Source organism: Rhipicephalus microplus, chromosome 3 (assembly GCF_043290135.1).
Source record: "Rhipicephalus microplus isolate Deutch F79 chromosome 3, USDA_Rmic, whole genome shotgun sequence".
Classification (NCBI taxonomy): domain Eukaryota; kingdom Metazoa; phylum Arthropoda; class Arachnida; order Ixodida; family Ixodidae; genus Rhipicephalus; species Rhipicephalus microplus.
In genome coordinates, this window is record NC_134702.1 from 139,705,027 (window position 1) to 139,728,659 (window position 23,633).

At 43.6% G+C, this 23,633-nt stretch overlaps 1 protein-coding gene across 1 annotated transcript in view; it reads left to right on the forward strand.

The window, feature by feature from the left end:
* Positions 1 to 23,177, forward strand: part of LOC119170777 (delta-1-Pyrroline-5-carboxylate dehydrogenase 1) — a 36,677-nt gene extending 13,500 nt beyond the window's left edge. The window contains exons 8-14 of the mRNA XM_037422038.2: positions 2,721 to 2,908; positions 9,072 to 9,145; positions 11,711 to 11,859; positions 13,948 to 14,126; positions 14,550 to 14,738; positions 17,121 to 17,239; positions 22,814 to 23,177. Coding sequence (XP_037277935.1) covers positions 2,721 to 2,908; positions 9,072 to 9,145; positions 11,711 to 11,859; positions 13,948 to 14,126; positions 14,550 to 14,738; positions 17,121 to 17,239; positions 22,814 to 22,932 — 1,017 coding nt within the window. The 3' untranslated portion in view covers positions 22,933 to 23,177. The remainder of the gene's footprint in view (positions 1 to 2,720; positions 2,909 to 9,071; positions 9,146 to 11,710; positions 11,860 to 13,947; positions 14,127 to 14,549; positions 14,739 to 17,120; positions 17,240 to 22,813) is intronic.
* Positions 23,178 to 23,633: the final 456 nt, after the last annotated feature.

Consider the following 23,633-nt stretch of genomic DNA (forward strand, 5'->3'; position numbering starts at 1 on the left):
CTCACGGGGTTGTTATGATTGGTCTGTCTGACCGACTCGAAATATTAACACGTCATCTATAGCATCCTGGCTTCATAGCATCTAGAGCAGCAGCCCAGCTCCTCCTAGATGTGAAAGCAATGTTATTTTTTTTAGTATCTACATGAGGGGAAATGATACCAAGAAAAGCAATAATATGAAGTTTTTGTTTTGAAAAGAGGGTGCACTGCTTAGATGCGGACAGAAAGACAGGGACAAGCGCTTACTACCAACTGAAAATTTATTCGGAAAACTATGAAATATATAATGACAGATGAAACAGTGTCATGGCGCATACGATAAGACCAAATCACGGACCAAATTGACAGAGAACTGATAAAAGACCTATGTACATCAGCCCGACCCTACCAACGCCTACTGTGCCTTCGAGTGATTACTTAACTCCTATGGCATCTGCTACTGTCTAAAAATGCTAGCTCCTTATCGGGCACAGCTATTGATGGATTGCTGATGCAAGTCAAGTGTTCATGAGCTATGTGTGCTGCCTCAATTTAAGCCTTGTGCGCTCATCTTTGTGTTTGTTAAGTATGACTGTGTTATTAAACTGTACTTCACAGCCACATCTAGTGACATGCTGGGCCAGAAAACCATCGTTTTCGCTGCAAACATTGCATGCGTGCTCACACAATCTGTCGTTGAGGCATCTTCCAGTTTGCCCAATGTAACAGGCACCACACGAAAGTATGATCATGTAAACAATGTTGCTAATGCAATTGACAAAATGGCTTCTGTGCTTTGTTTTGCACAGCTGTTTCTTGTGTCTAGGGGCACATGTCAGCCTAGCCAGTTGAGAAAGCTTGTGTGGCACAGAGGAAACTACACGCACTCCCATGCAATGCCCCACTTTTTTCAGGTGGTACGTAACTTGATGCATGTAAAGAATAACAGCTATTTTTTCTCTTTCTTTTTCGCGGTTGCTGTTCTCACGTCCTGCAGCACCATTTCTTTGGCCATCTTTAGCTCTACGTTTTCTACGGACACTTTCGGCCACGCAAACCAAGACCGCCTCAGCTGACTTTAGCCTAGCAACCTGTTTGTGGAAGCTGGCTTCCATTGAATGAACACAAGAACGTTCAATTGCATTAGAGAAACAAGTAATCACTATGCCTCTTTTGACAAGTTTGTTGTGAACCGACATGAACGGCAGCATTGGTTTTTCTGCGCGTAGCTCATATGCCCAGCAGGTGTGTTCCGCCCTAAATGTAAGCCTAATGTCTATAAACCTTATGGACGAGTTTTCCGGCATTTCACGGGTTAATACAAGTGGATCAAGACATTTCACAAAGAGCGACAACACATTGGTGACCTGAGACACAAAACCTTGCGGATCACACTTCACTGTGACTAAAAAAATCATCAACCATTCTAAACACTTTCTTCACTGCAGTGCTCAATAATTTTCGATTAACCGCCCTGTCCAACTTCGCCAACAACAAATCGCTCAAAAGTGGGGTCAGACATGACCCAATCAACACGCCCTTTTTCTGAAGATACACGTCATTCCACTCTACATATGTGGAGCTGAGGTACATGCCCAATAAGTCTAGAAAACCACGCGTACTCAATCCTGCGCTGTTCTGAAATGACACTTCACCTAACTGGTCAATGCATTCTTCAATATAAGTGAGCAACGCAGCAATAGTAAAAATCTTTTACATCTATTGAAATTGCCATGAGACCCAATTGACACTCTTGTCGGAAAATTTCGATAACTTTATCGGACTTCTTAAATAAAAATGGGTCATTACTGGCAAAAAGTTTAATCTTATTTTGCTCCCCTACATTCTTTTGCCAGGAAGTACACTCAGATACTAAAACTCTAAAAGGTACATCAGGCTTATGTATCTTAGCTGAAAAAAATTAATTCAGTGAAAGTTTATCTCACTTATCTGCGTATTTCACTAAACCTAGCTAGTTGACTTCTCGGCATAAGTCCTTTGCTCTTCCTTTCACTTTTCGCAAATCGATGCCGGTGAAATTATCAAACACAGAACTAACGGCGGACTGCGCTTTTTCGAAAAACTGGCTTTTTCTAAGCACTGCAAAACCCTTTCTTCTTTATCTGAAGACACCCCACACAAATCATTGTTTATTAGAAAGTTTATGGTCCGGCTTAAAGGCAGGTGACTACTGACAGGTTTACCGCGTTGTTTGAAGTATGTCAAGTGCTGCCGAGATGCGCCGACCTGAGTCTTCTTAGGGAACACGACTAGATATACTTCTAACAATGGCTAACAGGTCAGGGGGATCTCGCTTCTTCACGAGGACGAATTTTGGGCCTAGGCTTAACGTCCTTTGCACGAAGTTGTGTATCACCAACTCGCCCAATCAACTATAATGGAGTTTTTACCTCTACATCTTTTAATGGGGCACTGAAACACTAGTTCTATCTAGGACTTAGTTCTATGTTAGGACTCCATTCACATAAGTAAATTTATCAGCCCTACATTTTGAACCCATTTGGCTCCTTCATTGGGCCACCATTTCTGATTCGGCTGTTTGTGGTGCTGTTACACGATGCAGCATGTAGGCTCTGGGATCATATGTTGGCATTTCATTTATGAAATCGGCCCTGGAAGCATGCTTTTCCCACTACTACTTCTTCTTTGTGTTTTTATCCCCTCGGAGAACAGCATGTAGCAATCTTATCAACTTTTTATGTTTGCTTTTGCAATCCCCAGGGCAACGTTGTTCTATGGAAGCCCTCGGACGCAGCTGTCCTCTCAAACTACTTCATCTTCAAAATCTTTGAAGAGGCTGGCTTCCCACCTGGAGTCATAAACTTCCTGCCCTCCGAGGGGCGTGCCTTCGGAGACGTCACGTCGGCATCCCCACACCTTGCCTGTGTCAACTTCACGGGCAGCGTCGCGTAAGTGCTTTGTCATCAACTGCAGTTGGAAACTGGTGTATAGGCCGAACATGTTTCTTCCTTCTTTTGTAACACACTGCTTCAATCATAACATGCCTTTGGGGAGTGGCAGCTTGGGCTAGTTGGTATGGCATGACGATAGTTATAGCGTGAGAACGGAATGATGACACAGAGACGCTTTTGTCCTTCGTGTTTTTCTTGTCTCCTTGTCGTCGTTTTGTTCTCGCGCTATAACTATCGTCATGCCTCTGGAGTTTCAATCATCTTGTTTAATAAAGCCTGAAATTTTTTAGAGCAGTCTACTTCCAGGAAAAGCAGTTAAAAGTACAAAAAAGATTACACCACAGTACACGTGGTGCACTGTGCTGTAAGGACACTGTTGAGTAATTTTTTAAGGGCCAAGCTCCTTAGGGTGTGGGTCTGTCCTTCCTCCGATGGTGTATGTAGCCACCGGTGGCACATACACGAAAAAGCGGTCCTTAGAATGTTCGCTGGATGGCGGCACTTGTATATGATGTATACATGATGAAAAGATGTGAGATCGCTGTACTTGGAGTGTTCACTAGATATACAGACGGACAGATGAACATACAGATAGCCAGAAAAACTGACGGACGCATAGACAGACAGAGGGGTGGACGCATGGACAGACGGAAGAATGGACAGATGCATGGAAGGACGCACCGACGGTCACACAGTGGACGGACACACAGACGGACGCATAGACGGACGGATTCAAGAACGAATGGGCGATGTAAGCACAGACGGACTGACGAGCGCTTCGCCCCACCAATAGTCATTCACTCTACGGATATGCTGTAATTTTTAAAATTTTACTTAATTTACTGATTTCAACCAATTAAATTACTTTTAAATTTTATGCAATAGTTATTTTTTTTTTGAGATACTTATATGGAATGTGAGGCATACCCTCTTAGTTCGTGCAAGTAATTTCTCTGGTTGCATGTCGATAAAAAAAACCTCAATCTGTAAGAAAGTTGCTGTTAATTTTTTTTTGTTAAAAGGATGTTTAATGATATTCACCAAGTTCTTATATTAGTATTCGTGAAGAGTCACACACAGCAGTACTGTTTGTGTGCAAGCACGCGCCTGGAAGCATTACACTTGTCTCATCTCTCGAAAAAGCACATGGGCAAGTGCCAGTGCAAAATGCTCGGGATGTATTGAAAAACAACGTAGAAGTCGGTTATCAAAATACAACGAGCCAATATAGAATGCATGACTGAGAACTATGACATACTTTTCTGTATTGAAGGCTTAGTAAATGTTGCCACTAATTTGGTGTTAAGAATGTATGTTCAATCGCAGTGTTGGACGCGTGGCGCATGCTTTGTTGTGCATTATTGAATGTATGTGAAAATGTGCAGCTGGTTAAGAGTGTATGGTGGCGTGAGTATTCATGTAATCTCGACCGACTTCTATTAATCAACCAATTAATCAAAGGAACATTAATTTTACAGCAAAAGCTGTTATAAGATCACAACACAGGTCATGCGGCACCCTAGTTGTCCGCCGCCGGTGTCCGTAACTGCTATCACACGAAATAAGAAAAAAAAAAACTCAAAATAAAAACACGAAGGACATAGTGGGATTCGAACCCAGGTCCACTGCGTGCAAGCCCAGTAATATACCGCTGAGCCACGCCACTGCCTGGTACTTTTTCGCAAACTTGCCTTAGGCAGGCTTGATGTCGGGAAAGGAATCGCATTATTATGAATAATAAAGCATTTTAGAACATCAAAGAAACAACCAGGTGTCACACAATGCAAAATGCCTAACAGTGGATTGTCCAATGCTCCAACCCATTACACAAGCTTCTTCTTCATCACCTTTTAACTGTGGCGCATACCCACTTCAAGCCTGATTCTTCATCATCGGCAGCCACTGCATGAAACATAAAATTTGCATGAAATTCGTTGCAAGTGTTTAACAGATACCACGCTTCTCCAAAGAATGATGAAGGATGACATAGTGAATGCCTGCCTGTTACACAATGATTACCAATGGCGTAGTGGGTACCCTGCAAGTATGCTTGCAGCAGCTACCTAGAGAGTGTTAAAAAAAAGGGCTCTTAAGGGCTGCTCTTGGCGTTTTCGCTGTGCTATGACAGTGCTGTGCGTTCAGCGCAGGCCTGGCAGTTTGTTTCATGAGAAATATCGAGGTGACAAAGAAAACGGGGCAAAAACTGCATTTTGACGACGCTGCGACATTCTTCAGAGTCTGAGAAGAAACAAAAGACTATGGCTAATTTAAAGAACTAAGAATGACTTGCGAAGAATGATTAAAGGCTGGAAAGAATTAGTTTGGTTGATCTGTCACGATACACAAAGCTTTTCATAAAATGCTTGGTAATGAAGTAAGAAAGACTTGCGAAGAATCATTAAACACGGGAAAAGATTAGTCTGGTTGATCTATCATGGTACACAAAGCTTTCGATAAAACGCTTTGTAATGAAAAGAATCCGACAGGAATATAACGTAATACAGTCAGGCCAAAAAGGCATCTGCCAAAACTATGCTAATTGAGAAACTGTGCTTGCTGCCACAGTGGAACTGTGCTGTTACGTTCCTCACTGCTGCATTTTCTCGACTGTTATGTTGTCTTTCATCGGTCCCGCCACAGCTCTCATAGAATACCATGTATTGCGAACCCCGCTGTTACGTTGCAACTGTGAGAATGTGCCTGCATGATGCTTCGCAACCTAGTCCGCTGAACCCGCCTGGGAACCACCATTTTGATTTGACATTTGACTGTTATGTTGTCTTTCATCGGTCCCGCCACAGCTCTCATAGAATACCATGTATTGCGAACCCCGCTGTTACGTTGCAACTGTGAGAATGTGCCTGCATGATGCTTCGCAACCTAGTCCGCTGAACCCGCCTGGGAACCACCATTTTGATTTGACATTTGACTGTCTTGACCTGGCTTGGCTGTGGAACAGGCAGCAAGAAGCCCCAGGCGAGATGATGAGGCCACCGTTAGATGGCTATTGACAAAAAGTGCTACCATCATCATCACAGTGCTTACAATGGAAGTTTCACTACGCAATTTCGGAAGTGCTTGACAGTCCCACCGCCGCACGTCGCACATTGTGACTTGTCTTTAGTCGCTGTTGTTTCGCTTAGTTTGTTACCGCTGAACTTGTCAAAGGTAACAGACGTTGAACTGTCAAGCCTTAATGGCGTCGCGTAAGCGGAAAGCACTTTTCTTGAAGAAAAGCTGGATGTACCTAAAGCAATCGACAAGCAGCCACCGAGAAAAAGATCGACATCGCCAAAGACCTTGGACTGCCACTGTCAACGCTCAACAGCTTCGTCTCGATGGGACAATATCCGTACATTGAGTCGTATAAACAGGGTGTACAGTGAGCACGTCAACTGTGCAACACTGTTTCGCGAGGTGTCGGTTCCGTATGGACAGGGAAGGGGAGCCTGTCATCAAACCTCAACAATCGGAAGCAACTCCTTGTGAGCAAGAGCTCAATGAGGCAATGAATGCGCTGGGTGCCACAGGTACAATGTACGACGGCTGTCGTCAATGTTACAATAGGTACAATGTTGGTACAAGGTACAATGTTGATGGTACAATGGTACAAGGTACAATGTTGATGCTGCTGTCGTCATGTCGGAGTGCCATACAATCGCAAAGATTGTTGCAAAATCTATTGCCACTGAAGACGGGGACATCGATGACGACAACGAGCAAGAGAAACATGATTCTGAAGAGTTGGCCACGGAGTTGGCCGATCTCAACTTTGGAGAAGCCGTCGCGGCCCTAGACTACTTTCGCAGGTGTACGTCGTGCAGCAAAGCGACGCTTAAAGCAATGCGGCCTTCCAGATTATTGAGAAACACGTGGTGCTTACCAGCGAGCGAAAGAAGTGGTAGTCAACCATGTTAGAATATATTAAGCCATAGCCTCACTTTGCCAAAATAAATTGCTTGTAGCCAAAGTGCCTGTACTCTCAGTCATCTTTTTAGCTCTCCTCACTCTTGCATTTTCTCCAATGTTACATTTTTCCTACCTGGTCTGCTGAAAAACCTATCAACAATGTTCCACTACTTAAACATCCTCACTGCTTATTGAGCACATTGAAGTGTTTGATTTTTGTTGTTTACGGCAATGTACTGTGTGTCTTCAAAGCTACTATTTGTTCGTTTTTGTCTCCTCAGCATTGAAATCAGAGCTGAAAATTTTTCTCATTGCATAAATGCCTCTGTGTGCATGCTTGCTTTTTTTTCTATCTCTGTTTTTTTTGCATTAACGTGTTTTTGCTGCACATTATAGAAATGGCATACAGTAATACCTTGTTAACTTGAAGTCATAAAAACCAGAGAAAATTATGAGATAAACGGACTTTCAAAATAAGCAAAGTTTTGCTAATCACTGGACAAAATGAGTGCTTTTCAGGAAAATTGCTACTACTTACCGGCTCTTCAGCGGCAGTTTCTAATCTTTCTTCTCGTGCAGATTTTGAAGGAAAAAAACTAACAAACACGAGGCTTTAGCTGCCATTTTATTAAGCGAGAAGAACTGCCTAATGCTCATCTGCTTTGCGATTGTACTCGGACCTAGGAAGGCGTCCTAGTCAATCTTTCCCGCCACTGCAATCGACGTTAGTTCGAAGCAAGTGCCGCGAATTTCTTGACTCAGAAGATGTCGGCACCTCTCCAGGTGGTTCATCATTGCCGTTGTCTCCGCCGTCCTCTACGTTCATGGGCGTTTGATTGATTTCAGCGTCCGTTATTTCTTCGGTCACTGCCCTATCCTGCTCACACAGTGCGTACCCCAGAAAAGTCACGTCATTTATGGCGGTACCGTTACCTGTAAGCTTGATGACCTCTTGACAAAGTTCCTCACATCTTCTGTTGACTTCCATCCAGCACCTTTTGTTTGTTTTTCAGCACCGTCAAAAGCACAGTCAAAGAGATGGCGAATTACTCCACCTTGCTTTATTTCGTTTTGGCCTCCTTTCTCTACTTCCTTAATTAGGCTAACATTTTTTTCTAGTGTTAGCGACTTGCACTGCTTTGACGCCAGGCTTGCCGCGCTCATGCTAAGTTGCTGCTCCTCACAGTCAGCGAAAAATATGTACAGCTCGGTCTGCGCAGATAAACGGAAATCACACTTCAGGGAAAATTATATGCAGTGCACAAAGCGAAAAAGACGAACTACGCCAAGCATGGGCAACGGGTTTCTGTGCTCAGGGTATGTGTCACATGACGTGCCACAGGGTTGCTTGACAAAGTTTATATGTCGCTGGGCTGAGACTTCACGTTTGCGGAAAGCGTCAACGTAGTGGCAGGCACAGCTAATAGAAAAACAATATTGATGGACTTCAGGAGGGCAGCATCGCGGGAATTTTGTGAAATGATCCAGCGGTAAAATTCGCATTCCACTTCCAGTCAAGATCTCGAGTTACTTGCAATCTGACCCAAAAATACTTCGAGGTAAATGGGAAAAATATACATGAGACGTATAAAAAAAATGTTCAGTGCCACGAAAAATTTTCACTTAGCCGATTTCTCGAGATATGCGAGTTTGAGATAACGAGGTGTTACTGTATGCTGCTACAAAATGAAACAACTTTGTCACAATAGCGCAGTTCACTTTCTACATTTTTCTCATCTGATTGATAATGTCGCAAGCATGTTTGTAGGGAACCCGCTCTTAAGCATCCGTTCCCACATCGAGTAACTTCGGCGTTGGCAAGGTCAGTGGAACCGACATAACAAACGAGTATCAAAGACTGCGAACAAGAATCAAAGAGAGTAAATGCGGAGTCTGTCGATATAACGAGCCATTGGCCTATTTCCTCACCTTCTTCACGTGTTTGACACCTCAATCGTAGCTTGTCTGCATGGAGGGCTGGTACGGGCATTGCAACTATCTTCGTTTGTCGTAACACGGCTGCAGGTGCCTCTCTTGGTTCGCGACGCCTGCAATGCGCACAGTAGTGTGTGTAGCACTCGAGGTCTGGCAGTTTCTTTTTGCAATATGTAGTAATGTTACACTGCTGCTATGACGAAGAACTGAAAAATTCAAACACAGCTAGCATTGTCCCAACAAGAAGCTGCACTGAAAATTTGCACTAGGCAGTATTGTGATTGTAGGTGAATCTTTTTTTCTCACTCATTTGCAGGACATTCCGGACAATATGGAAGCAGGTGTCCCAGAACTTGGACATATACACAAACTTTCCAAGGCTAGTAGGAGGTGAGCTCGTGTCCTCGGCATTTTAGTTAATGCTATAAATGTGCATTATATGTTACTACTAAATAGGTATGACCATTTACCGAAATTATTTGAAAACCACCTGCCATTCTTTTTTCATTTAGTCTACATTTACCAGTGATTTAGCAAAGGCCAGTGCTTTCTGTTTCTTTATTGTTTCAGATGATTGCAGTCATTAAGGTTCTGTACAGTTTAGTGGCATACAATGTTTTTTTATCATTCAAGTGTTACAGGAAATCTCTTTGAATGCCATACAGAAGTTATGGTTTGTTGAATGGGAGCTGATGTCAAACTGGGATTCCATTTTCAAAAATATTTACCATACCCAAACTTTTTGTTCAAATGGGCATGATACGTCTATTCTTCTTTTATTACGTACACTTCTCATTCCAGATTATTCTGACATGCTGGTTTACTTTTTGGCACTCTTAAATTAGAAAAAAAAATTCAAATCGTAATGAGGCACTCAAGATGTTTTATATTTTAAAACTGCATGTTGTACAAGGCAAATGATTGCATACTTTAAATCTGTGCTGTAATATGGAAAAACTCACCAAGTTGAACAAAATAGATCAAGAACATAAAAAAAAAATCAAGTAGTAGTGACCCCTCTTAAAATGATTTGTTAGCTATGCCAAACTTGAAACGTAACACAAGGGTTGACTTGGAGGAGATAAAGACAGAAAAAAAAAACTTGTGTGACATATTATTAAATACGCAGGGTATTAAGGTGAAAGCCTTAGATGCCTCATAAAATGGGAAAATTGACCATCGGCGTCTCGTGTTGCCGGCGTCAACAGGAGTGATGCAGAACAATGTCGTCATTTGATGCCACCATCTTGTGACATCACTATGATGTCGCAGATTGCCGAAATTGGTGACGTCATCATGATGTAACTATGAAGTCATCGTGACATCTTATAACAGGACGTCACATGATGACGTCATCTCGTATCGTTGTCGCTTGGTCATACATGGGTCAATTGTTGAGGTAGCACAGGAAATGACATGCGGGAAGATTGCCAGGCCTCCGATCTTAGAGGAAGTGAAAAACCATATTCGGCAAAAAAAAAAAAAAAAAAAAAAAAAAAAAAAAAAAAAACCTCTCAGGTAAGGAGGGGTGTAGGTATAAAGTATTAATGCGTCAACAAAAAAGAAAGAGAATCGGATGGCATATGTCTTTGAGCTGTCTTAGGCAATTGGATGAGGCACCATGTTGGCTTTTCCTTTGAAAATGCTAACATTGATGATTCGCTCCTTTTTCTTATACCGTATTTACTTGATTCTACCGCGCCCTTGATTGTAACGCACACCCAATTTCCACGACGAAAAAAAAAAAAAGTGAGACATCAATTGCAACGCGCACCCATTTTTCTCGCTGGCCCGCACGATCACACCACTCGAAAAAAGGACTCCTTTCGGGAGAGTCTTCCATCTAAATATGAGGTACGGGGGAAGCCTGTGCCCACATTGACGTGTAACAGAGCATTGCTGTCACTGTCGTTTTACCGTGGACCGATGTCAGCACGCGAACTTGCTTCGCCCTCTTCTTCTCGAAGGTTGTGGTGCCAGGCATGTCGAAGTAAACAGGCGTCTAATCGGCATTCCCTATTTGCCCAAGCAGGTAGCCGTTGTTGTGCCATAAGTTTAGGATGAACCTCTGAAAACTGTGCAGCTTTTCATCGCACTTCTCCACAAAACTTTTCGCAGATGCCCGTTCACCTTCGGAGGGCAAAGCCTTTCCTCTTCATAAAGTTAGTTAGCCAGCACTTGCTCCCTTTAAACTGGCTCCGCATTAGCCATTTTCCAAGGCTAATTGCATAGCCCGCACTTGGAGCAGTTCTGTCGTCACGGGCCACTGTGCCGCTCGCTGCTCATGCACGTACTCGGCGAGCAGCTCTTTAATTTGCGGAAACCGACCCTGCTGTGGTTCACTGAAGCCTTTGCGTCAATCTTTTCTGTCGACAATCTTCTGCTTTTGTTTCCTCCAGTCTCGCATGCACGTTTCGGGAACTCCGAACGGCCGTGCTGCGGTCCGATTTCCATCCGTTTCTGCACACGCAATGACTTTTCTTTTAAAAGCGGCATCGCGGTGCACTCGTGTTTTTGGAGTCGGCCCTTCCATGCCGTCGATGCTAATGCACTACAAGATGACGAACTCCTCAGCACACGTACGAAGTGCCGCACATGGGAAACACATAGGCAGAAATGGCCGACGTGCCTTGCCGACGCATCTCTATGACCGGTGCACGAAGGGGGCGGCCATTTTGGAAATGTTGATGGCAATAGAATGACGGTATTCATTTTTTTTTTTTTCGTACTCGATTCAAGCGCGCATGCGATTTATGAACTCGCTTAACCGGAAAAAAGGTGCGCGTCAGATTCGAGTAATTATGGTAATCCCAATATTTGAGGCCGTAAATTCATACAATTCATTGGTGTCAAGTAAACAACCTTTGTTCTTGCCTGTGTGTAGGTAATGAGCGGTCAGTGTTTTGCATGCTTCACAGCCTGTGCCTACATTGTTTTTTTTTTTTTTTTTTGCAGAGTGTGGTGGCAAGAACTTCCACTTTGTGCATCCCTCCGCCGACCTTTCCACCGTGGTTGCACAGACGACGCGATCTGGTTTCGAGTACAGTGGCCAGAAGTGTTCAGCTGTGGAGAGGTTGTATGTTCCCAGCAGCCTGTGGCCCAAGGCAAGTTGTACCTCAACGAGGCTTTTATTATGAGAGCAGTTATGTGTACGGACACTCTCGGCGCATTGTTTGCCGTAGCCATCATGTTCTATATGAAGTCGTTAACATTGCCCATTGCTTAGTATGTCCTGTAGGCAAGTGAAAGCATGTAAGCACTGCCAGTGAATGTGGCTTCAACATACCGAATGAGCCGCCTGTCTTCATTGTACAGTTTGATGGGCTTGGCTCGGTCACCCACGGTCGTCTGTGCTGCATATTCATAGGGTATTTGTTTGGACATATTGTGCATGTACAAAGGTATACCCTAAACCTTTGTACATGTTGGGCACTTATCATAGTGCTTGCGTTGAAGCTATATAAATTGGAAAAGTCAGTTCGCTCGTTGCAGCAGGTATGTGTCTTTATGCTAGTGTTTTGTCGAGTTGTGCCAGGTACCATGCTATAAAGCAGCTATATAAATTGGAAAAGTCAGTTCGCTTGTTGCAGCAGGTATGTTTCTTTATGCTAGTGTCTTGTCGAGTTGTGCCAGGTACCATGCTATAAAGCAGTTACCTGTTAGATAGCTTCATATAACATTCCACTTTGTTGTTGTTAAACTGTTTCTGTGTCCTCATGGCAAAAGTGTTAACAGTTGTGTAGCATTGCATTTTTTCGAGACTCTGCAATGATAGAAACAGTGCTAAGTGTTCGCACACTTTATTTACGGGTGTTTGTCATTATTTTCGCTTTTGCTCTTACTTGAAGAGTTCGTCTCATGGGCACCTTCCCAGAGGTCTTTTGAGCCATTCACATGGTTCAATGATGTGGTTACGGCCGCGTTTTCTCGTGATCCCTGAGTAATATTGAAATAAGGTTAGCGGAGAAAAAGCCACTTGTGCTATTTATTAGCAATTTGGGCACCTTAGTTTGTCCTGGTGCACAAATTTGCACATGTGGCAGCTTAACCTTTATTTTATTTTTCTAATTTTGGCTTATAATTTGGGGGTGTGGCCATTGTACAGAGGTGGCTCATACGCATGTATACACGGTTTTGTCTACTTGTGGGCTGTTTGAAGGCTGCTAGTGAAAATATACCACTACCAGCGCTGTGCCCTCGTCAATGAAGAGACAGAAATGAAAAAAATCAGCTTAACCTTTATTTTATTTTTCTAATTTTGGCTCATAATTTGGGGTGTGGCCATTGTAGGGAGGTGGCTCATACACATGTATACACGGTTTTGTCTACTTGTGGGCTGTTTAAAGGCTGCTAGCGAAAATATACCACTACCAGCGCTGTGGCCTCGCCAATGAAGAGAGAGAAATGAAAAGAAATGGCAGGGAAATCAACCATGTCACACTGGTTTGCTACCCAGAAGGGTAAAAGGGTAAGGAAAAGCAGAGATTGATTAAATGGCATACTGTATGCTACTCATGCACAAAGGCATTAGCCCAAATTGAATGCTGATGCACTTGCCCTGCAAGAAGTTGGCAACACAGGTGAACATGAAGTGCTTAGGTGTTGTTGCATGACAATTACTCTGTTAAGAGTTGCTGTTGAATTTTACTATTTTATCTTGCTTATACATGCTGCACAGCCAGTCAGGGCTATAGCAGGCGAAGGTGTACATGTTAAATATACAGAAATATGTAACGAGGAGAGGTTGGAACATTAAGAACAGCTATGTAGAAACAACAAGACCAGAACATGTAAAGAAACTATACATCTGTAACTGTGTTAAAAAAATCGAGAAAATTGTCAATGAACAAACTTCGGCAAGTAAAAAATTCCAATATTTATTCGGGTGGGGGAAAACTGGTATTTGAAAATGTTGGCGTGTAGATGGAATGGATTTAAACAAAAAGAAATTGATTTTAAGTTGATAAAGCAAAGGTAACAGAAGATGAAGCGACATGGGACTAAATGGTCAAAGAATGCGATGATGTCGTCAGGCAGATGAGGTTTAGGAGACAGGAAAACCTTGCTGTCTTTAGTGCCCAGGGTGTGCCCGATCTCTGCCTTTTTTTTTTTTTTCTGAAACGAAAGCGTGAAATTTTAAGCTGCTAGAGATCCACAATTTATTTTTAAGTCTTTAAACTTTGCCTCTGCAGCTCAAGGAGCAATTGGTGGAAGCTCAGAAGAGCCTGAAACTGGGCTCGCCTCTGGAGTTCGACACCTTCACCTCGGCAGTCATCGACAGGGCAGCCTTTTCCAAGATAACTGGTTACTTGCAGCATGCCAAGAACAGCTCCAACCTGAAGGTTCTTGCTGGTGGTGATTCCGACGATAGGTTTGTAACACCTCCATGTTACGCGCCTCTTCTGTAGTTTTTCTTAAAGTCCTGCTCACTAGGCCCATTTGTTCATTCTCATTATACATTAGGAAGTTGTAAAATGTCATCATGAGCATGTTTAATTGAAAACATGTTACTGAGATGAGTGTTGCTAGGCACTTTGCTGCCATCCTGAGTGTGTAACAAGTTCGTCCAGTATGACTGTACACAACAATTCATCTCATGCACACACATGTGAAACAGTAAAAGGCCAAAGTAGCACTCAAGAATGAAATGTGTGAAGCCAACGAACTCCAGTGATTGGGTGTTACAGCTGCTTGATATAGACAGAGGATGAGTATGCAATTATGATTGTGCATTTTTTGCTGTCACCACGTGTGTGATGTGTGCTGTATTTTTTTTTTTTTCTGCTGTTTGCAGCCAGGGCTTCTTTGTGCAACCAACCATCTTGGAGACTTCTGACCCTCACGACAGGATCATGAAGGAGGAGATCTTTGGGCCGGTGTACACAGCATACGTCTACCCAGACAGCGAGGTTGACAAATGCCTTGCCCTGGCGCGTGACACAGCCCCCTTCGGCCTCACGGCATCAGTCTTTGCGAGGGACGAGTGAGTGACATAGTTCGTATGTTCTATGGTGACGGTTGTAACGATGGTCTCATTTTTGGGGCTTTTCCCGACATTTACCACCACTTCTATACTAGAATCATTTGCCACCACTTCTATACTAGAATCAGTCACTGGGATACCAGAGTGCTGTTGCAGAGTTTTATAGAAAACATGGGAAGAAAGAAAATTTGCAGGGGATATTTCTTAAAGGGGACATGACAATGGAAATGGTAAACTTGATCAAAATGTCTTATTTCTCAGTTTATTTTTATTTATTTGTTGTTTAGAATCCTCAAGATATTTATACATAGTTGTGAAGTATTAAGACCAAATATGCTGTATAAGTTGAGAAAAAAAAACCCGTTACTAAGGTGTGATTTTCGAAAACTATGAAACAAAACAGGCTTCAGAAAGGGCCAATCTCGCCGCCTTGCCTTGGCTAAGTGTTGCCATCTTGGCATTATAATAAAGAGGAGAGATGGGAGCTGAAGCTGACCACAGTGCCGCACTTTTTCAATAAAAATTAAAAGAAGCTGCCTTCTGTTTTCTGTTTGTTTAACTTCGAACTGCACTTATCTAGCTTTCGATTTTTGGCGCAGTTGCTGTTTTGCATTCCTTTGTCAATTAAATGCAAAAATAAAACTGTTCCTTTCTCTTCTTCTCAGATACTGGAACGTTGAGTGCCATGCAGCACTCATCAACGTTCCAGGATCACCATTCTAATTATATACTTGATTCTTGTAAAAGTTGTTAGTATGGACTGTTTTGTTAGCTTATTTAAGAATTTGAAAAATAAACCAATAGATTTGCAGCACAGAATAGGCCTTTGTGAATATGCTTATTCATGCCCCTCCGCGGTGGTCTAGTGGCTAAGGTACTCGGCTGCTGACTCGCAGGTCGCGGGATCGAATCTCGGCTGTGGCGGCTGCATTTACGATGGAGGCGGAAATATTGTAGGCCCGTGTGCTCAGATTTGGGTGCACGTTAAAGAACACCAGGTGGTCAAAATTTCCAGAGCCCTCCACTACGGCGCTTCTCATAATCATATGGTGGTTTTGGGACGTTAAAACCCACATATCAATCAATCGATCAATCAATATGCTTATGCATAAATCTTCATGAACTCATGTTGGAATGATTTATTCTTTTTGAAGTGTGGGTTGGTCAAGTGTTGTTACTCAAGAACTAAAACATATAGCTTAAAACTTAATGTTTGATATCAGCATAACAAACAACATCATAATGACACTAGTAATGCACCTGACTGAGCTGGTTGTTACGAGAGTAATTACTTAATAATGTACACTATCGTCAATCCTAATTTCATTGCATTATTACATCATTTTTATAGTTGGCTGCTAGCATTCAGCAGTGCTTTTATTGTGCAGGTAAGTACAGCAGGCTTCATGCATAGTGTACACTACTTTCCAAAATAATTAATCAAGCATTTCATGGCACAGCTAAATAAAAAATGGCTCATACAAAGTTTTCGAAAGCAGAAGTGCAAATAAGCCAGATCACTTTAGAATGTGGCACAAGAATACTCCATTAAGAGGGCGAATTGTTTTTAGAGTGTATATTTCTTCTGTACAGGGCATTTCTCAGGCAAGAGTGCAAGTTTTTTGTGCAGCTCATATTGCTCGAAAGGCTGCAATATTTTTTGCACCTTGTTTACAGTTCAGCCTTAGTAGTTTTACTCCGACAGGCAGATTAACATTTAGTCTCTGTTGATAAATCTTTTATATTTAAATATTAAGCTATCGTACCGTAGCTTCTCGCAAAGGGTAAAACTTGCATGGCTTGTCCTTATTCTCTCGTGCACACTTCGCACATTTTGTAGCTTCTGCGGGGAATTGATCCGCCTGTGCAGAAGAAAGGTGAAGGCATTATTTATATTGTACATACAGAGATGATCCATGCCATGTTATGAAGGATACAAAATGCAGCTGGTCAAAATTATAACTGTAGCTCATCTGTTATCAAGCTTTAGATATGTGAGCCTCTGCTACCTCGGCTTTATTTTATGTTGTATGCTGGTCAGCCCTCAATGCTCATTGCGAACGGAAAAGTAACCTCGCATGTAAAACATGAACACCATTCTGAATTTCATAATGTCATTGCCTGTGGTAGTAACCTATACAGCTTTGTGACTTTAGTCATCGGTTATTTGCGCAATAATTTTTTTGTCACTGTTGCATATCAGACAGATGCTCATATGTTATCCCGCTTTTGTCTTTTGTGCTGTGCAATCACGCTCGAACAAAATGCATAGAAAGCGAGCCAGTTCAATATTCGTGTGTGCCCGTGAACAGTTTTCAAGTTTTTATAATGCTTGTTCATTTGAGTGCTGAGCGCTACTTTGTACTTTATTTTTGCATGCAGAAAGTTTCTGAAGTCAGCGTGCGAGTACCTCAAGATGACAGGTGGCAACTTTTACGTCAACGATAAGTCGACTGGAGCTGTTGTCGGACAACAACCATTTGGAGGAGCTCGTATTTCCGGTAAGTCTAACAACAAGCAAGGGTCCAACTTTCTAATTCAACACAATCGCTAGCATGTAGTGCCTAATGCAGGGAAATTATTTCTGGAGACTGGGCTTTCAACTAGAAAACCACAGTGACATTGTTGTACTTTGGAGTTATATTATTTTTTTTCAAACATAGTTGAAATGAGTTAGGAGTGTCGTTCTGTTAACTCAAAACAAGGCCTTTTTTCAAAACAGTCTGGATGGATCTGCGGCTGGTAAACAAATGTTTTAGAAGGCATTGGCATGCAGGGGCATGATGGGAGCATTAATATACTGCACTTAAGGCTCCAAAGTCTTGAGTGTGCTTAGGCATAATTCTGGAAGTTATCTTAATGCAATTTACAGTGACTGCAAACATTCAATATGACTGGTGTTATGTCACGTCTATGTCTGCTGTCATGCTGATAAACAAGCGTGACAACACTCCACCTTGACACACAAGCTGCTGCAGTTCATGATCGACAGTGGTGGGCTAGAGAATTGTGACATGCAGAAAAAATGATGTTTTGTGCGTGTGATGCAGACTGCTGGCACTGCCACGAGAAGTGCAGTAGAACCTTGCTGACTTGTTTTTTACTCTACTGTAAAAGAAAAACGTGTACGGGTAGGGAAACGAAAAGATACAGTAGACTCAGTAAACGGGACTGTTCCTTAAATACAACTTCCTCTAGCATGATTGGTTACTTACTTGAATTCTTCATTCATGTTCACCTCTCAGTAAATGTAGCTCCTGTTGAACAGACCACATTTTCTTGGTTCTTTCAGGTTCCACTTAATTAGACTCGACTGTAATGTTTAAATAGAAGTGGTGCAGGGGACACAATTCTATTACAACGCTTTCACTTGGTAAGAAGCGTGGTGTGTTGCAGTGAAACCTCGTTAAACTGTACCCGCGTAAACAGTAGTTTCGTTTTAAAAGTAGTGAGGTCAAATCCCCGACTCGGCGGCCATTGAACATAATGCATTTTGTATCCGCATAAGCCGTACCAGCTTATCGCGTATGTATCGGTTAATAAGTAGTTTTTCCAATTTTCGTTGCACACTCGCCGCGGCATGTCGTCCCCTACTGGGCGTCCCGACAAAACAGCAAGCCCCAGAGATCGAAACACGCCTCGCTTGTTTGTGTTAATGATGATGGTGGCTGTGTTGGTGAGCGCCATCTCTTGGATTTTTCTGCAACAAGAAGCACTCGGCTGGCTAGGCTTCTGGTGTTATCCATGCGATGGCGCTTTGCACAAGCACGCAAACATGCTGTGCGCTTGGTTTGCTTTCTTTGTTCCTTTGGCGCCGTGCATAGGTGTTATCTTGTTGATCCGTGCAGTACAGCTCTCGCGTCTTTTTTCACGTGTTGTGTATGTGTGCTTGTGCTGCTTCGTACTTGCGTCATGCCGAAGCTGGGACAAAAGCATCGAGTGCTGAAAATAGAGGAGAAATTGAACATAATTCGTGCTATTGAAAGTGGCACGAAAAAAACGGCACTGGCACGGGAAAAGGCACGTGAAAAGGATCTGCCGTTAACCACGGTGTGTGGAATTTGGAATTCCAGAGAGAAGTTGCTCGGCATTGCTGCTGCAACTGTGAAAAGGTGCCGTCTACGCGGTTCGGCATTTTCGGATGTAGAGGAGGCGCTGGTGAAGTGGCTAAAAGCTGCACGGTCAAAAAATCTGCCTATCAGCGGACCCCTGCTCGTGGAGAAGGCCCTGGTTTTTGCCTCGCAGCTCAACCACTCAACCATGACAACGTCGTGTGCAGCAATGGCTGGCTGGCCAGATTTAAAGCGAGGCACGGCATTACCACGAGGACTGTTTCGGGAGAAGGTGCTGCTGCTGACGTGGATGGCGCGGAGCAGTGGCAAAGTGGTCAGCTGAAGAACATCTTGGAAGACTACGCACCTGATGACATCTTTAATATGGATCAGACAAAACGCTCGCGTTCAAAGGGGAGACCTGCACCGGCAGCAAGCATGCAAAAGAGAATATCAGTGGCGTTTTGCGTAAACATGACTGGAACCGACAAAACTCCGCTCCTCGTGATTGGAAAGTCGGCGAAGCCTAGATGTTTCAAAGGCTCCCGGTTGCCATCAGGGGTCATCTATCGCAGCAACACCAAAGCTTCGATCACGGCAAAACTCTTTGAGGAGTACGTGTGCCTCGTCGATTGTCGTTTTGCGGCTAAGAACAGAAGAGTTGTTATTATTTTAGGCTACGCTTCGGCGCACGCCGCCCTGGACAACCTGACGGCTGTGAAGTTGGCGTTTCTGCCACCAAACACAACAGCGATTGCCCAGCCCTTGGACCAAAACATCATTCGAGCTGTAAAACAACTCTACAAGAAGAATCTGCTGCGCAGATTTCTTCTCGCCATTGAATGTGGCAAATTATTCTCCATCGACTGATTGGCACAATTCACCTGCTCAAATACTCGTGGCGGCAGGTTGATGCAACGACAGTTCAAAATTGCTTCAAGCGTGCTGGTTTCAGTGTGTGTGCGGGCGACGCAGATGACGCCAGTGACACCATCGACCAGACTTAGGACATCGTAGAAGAAGCTTGCAAAACTCTGCTAGCTGAAGTGCTGGAGCGGCAGGGCGTTAGGGAAGACATTTCTTTCCCCGACTTCAGAGACGCAGACAGCGATGTGCAGACATCTCCGGACATGTCCAACGAAGCCATTGTTGCCTCGGTTGTCGAAGTGTCGCCAAATGATAGTGATGAGGGCGACATGGAAAGCGTCAACACGAGTGATCCAGGTCCGACAGTGGCCGAAGCTGCGAATTGCGTCAGTGTCATGCGGGTATCTGCCGAGAAGAGGGGGCTGGCGGAAAAGCTGGCTCACAGCATAAGTGAGTTTAAGGCGCCGCCGCGTCGTCAAGTGAAGATTACAGACTTTGTCAACCGAAGTTAATAAATTACTGCACGTTTTTTGTTCTTTCATCGCACTCCCTGAAGGTTTCTTTTTTTGACAGGTAAGTGAGCGACCTGACGCTATTTCGGTTAAGCAGTACTACCGTTTAGGACGTACTTTTTCCGAGCTCCGGCCAACTACGGTTTAACGAGGTTTCACTGTATTGCATTTTGTCATGCCCACTCAACAGAAGGCATTTTTTTGAGCGCTCGCAGTATCATCAGGTTCTTGTCATTGCCTGAGCAACTTCTGAATTAACAAGAGTGTTTGCTATGGCAGCTGGGGTGACATTTTGAGGTGGACATCTTTGCAATACTTTCACTTCTATGAACTTATTACTGGATGTGTCATTCAGAGCAGAGTTGCAAAACTCCCCACAGGATCCATGTATCGATATCCGGACACGCCATTGGCCATTATCTTGGGGTCTGCTGACTGTAACTTACAAACGCTGGTGATGATGCCAGCACTGCGTGAGGCGTTGAGCAGCTTGAGAGAAGTTCACAATGAGGCGGCACTTCCTACGTGTGCCTCTTGGTGTTTTGTACGCTGCCCCCCCTCCCCCCCCCCCCCCACAGATGGTCCGACAATCTACAGGCCTCAGCACAATTGGCCAGGGGCATGTCCAGGTTTCGGAATGCAATGTCGCAACTGGTACGAATGAAGAACTATGAAAGACTCCGAGTCATGACCTTCTTGGTCTACTCTTTTGGCATCTTGGGCATTCTTCCAGACCAACGTGGCTTTCAGACAGCCGCAAGTTTTGTACCACTGAAAGCATCTTCAAGTGTACAAAACACCAAGTCATGAACTTCCTCGTCTACTGCTTTGGCATGTTGGGCATACTGCCAGACAGGGACGTAGCCAGGAAGTGGTACACCGGGCCCGTGCGACCACCTGGCACGCCCCCCCTCCCCCGCCAATTTTTTTCCGCCATAGCATATAGAGGGAAAAATGAGCATGACCATTTCACGAGGGTGCCTCTTCCAAAATGAAAAAAAGGCCCTCCCCCATCCCCGAACAAAAATTTCTGGCTATGCGCCTGCTGCTAGACCAGTGTGACTCGTAGACAGCTGAACACTTTGCACGTATGAAAGCATGTTTCGCTCATCTCCTAGTAAATGGCCTTTGGTCCACCTCCTAATCTTTTTCCTCATTTGGCTACAGTCTCACGAATGTGTAGGATTATGGAGATGAGAACAGTCATCCACCAAAATGCGATCACTGCGTGCTATTCTATTCGCACCAACAGTTTGAGATGTGAAAGAACTAGGCACGCTTAGATGACTTTCAAAACACGCAAGCACCAGCACAAGCACTGTGTATAAATTTCTCACGAAAAACATGTAGGCAGTGCAAAACAGGCAGTGCAGTGTAGGCAGTGCAGTGTAGGCAGTGCAAAGAATGGTGCAGAACATATCCAACAATAACTCTCATGATGTGTCTCCACATAAATTACAGCTCCCTGTTATGCAGTAAAATGCTGGCCATGCTAAAGAAAAGTACTTTACCTTTCAGGTTTCTTTTTTCATTACCGAAGGAAGCACGTTTTGGTTGTCTCTTGAGGTTCTGTAAAAAGCCCACTGTGCACACACCTTCTGGTTTTCATTTAAAATTTTTTCACCTCCTCCGAGCGTGCTCGTGAACTTGTGTAGGGTTGCCCATTCGGGGTAGCTGAGTGTATCGCCTCAGCACGCCGCCCCTTGTTTTATTGGCTCACACCAAAGGAAAACGTGCTTCACAATGCATGCCAGAACAAAAATGAAGCGATGACATGCTTCCTGATGCAGCCTGACTTTGTTCCGTAGCTTTCAAAATATCCTTTGAATGCAACGTTTGGTGCCCTCGACTGTTATTACGTCAAAAACTTGCATAGTCGTATAGACCTGCTCTTAAAAGAGCCCTGCACCAGAAAATGCTGCCATTCGGTAGTACATTTGGTAGGCTCCCAAGAACATGCGAGCCAAACATTGCTTGGTAGCACACGGCCTGGAATTCATAATAAGTTGTCAAAGTCAGCCAAAAGTGGCTTCCTTTGCTATAGACAAACGATGCTGTAAGCTCAAAATCACTGTGTCATTTATTCAAGTTTCACGCCATTGGCTCATTTGAGCATGGCGGGCTCTGTAGTTCCTACAGCACACTGCGGGGAGCCGCTACGTGTTCTCTCACGCATGTGCGCGATCATGCAGTCGCGCATTTTACGATAAAAAAAAAAGTGCCCAAAGTCGTGAGGCACACGTGTCGTACCTTTCTTCCCCTGTGCCATCATCCCTTTCTACTTAGCTTCCAGTGCCTTCGCCAGGACGAGAGAAGAGAGATATCAGTTACAGCGTGCAACTTATTTCTGCAACTGCACTCGCATGATGGATTCCAAAAATTTTTGCAGCTATTGATTTCTGAGACAGTGAGCCCCTTTAGTTAAGTCATTCCATGGCTACTTAAGAAGTGTTGCAAGGCTCCTTTAAACAATGTTTCTAATGGTCTGGCTGGGTAAATGTGTGAAAACATACTTTGCACCGTCATATGATTAGGGGGAGTGGGAACAGCTCCTTTTCTTGCTTCTCCCATGCTCATGTAGAAAAGTTGTGTCATGCAACAGGCAACAACTACTGTAATACTTTTATTTTTGTGTTTTCTGCAGGCACCAATGACAAGGCTGGGGGTCCTCACTACTTGCTTAGGTTCAGCTCGGCGCAAACCATCAAGGAAACCAAGGTTCCACTGACCGACATTAAGTATCCCTACATGACCAGCTCGTAATGTTTTGAACTCATTCAGCGTGGCGCATCATCAAGCCTAGACCAACTTCATCCATGGGGGCACCTTTGTACTGACGGTTATTGTTTTTATGGAGAACTTTTATACTATATATCTGGACACCAGACTAGGTGTATCGAATTGTCGTTATGTGCGCACCAAGTGTTAAGCCGCAGCTCATTTGTGGCTCTTGGTTTAGAATGTTCACTTTGCTGTGTTGCATATCACAGAATACAAAATAGTGTGGTCTTGTGTGTTTTATGTGGCATTACAGCTTGAAATGGCTTCCATACTGCTAGCAGTTTCAAGATCTGGCCTCTCGTCACAACAAAGATGACGGTGAAAGAGATACTGATTCTTGTGTGTACGTATTATGGTTATTAATAACTTTATACTAGTAAGAGACGAAAAGTTTGCTGGTGATTATACATCATGCCAGAGAGAGAGAGAGAAAGCTCTTTAATGAAAAACAGATAATTCTCTCCGCATATACGTACAAGGCACCTACATAGTGCCTTGTATGTATATGCCTTGTATGTATATGGGATGAGGATTAAGGACTGAAAGGCCCAAGGAGGAGGAGGAGGGAAGGAAAAGAAAAGAAAGAAAAAAATTTGATTGTGATACCTGCATTTCTCCACATAATAGTGATCATGTAAGTTATGTTACAGTTTTATCTATTAGGGTAATGTCCTCTAGAAATC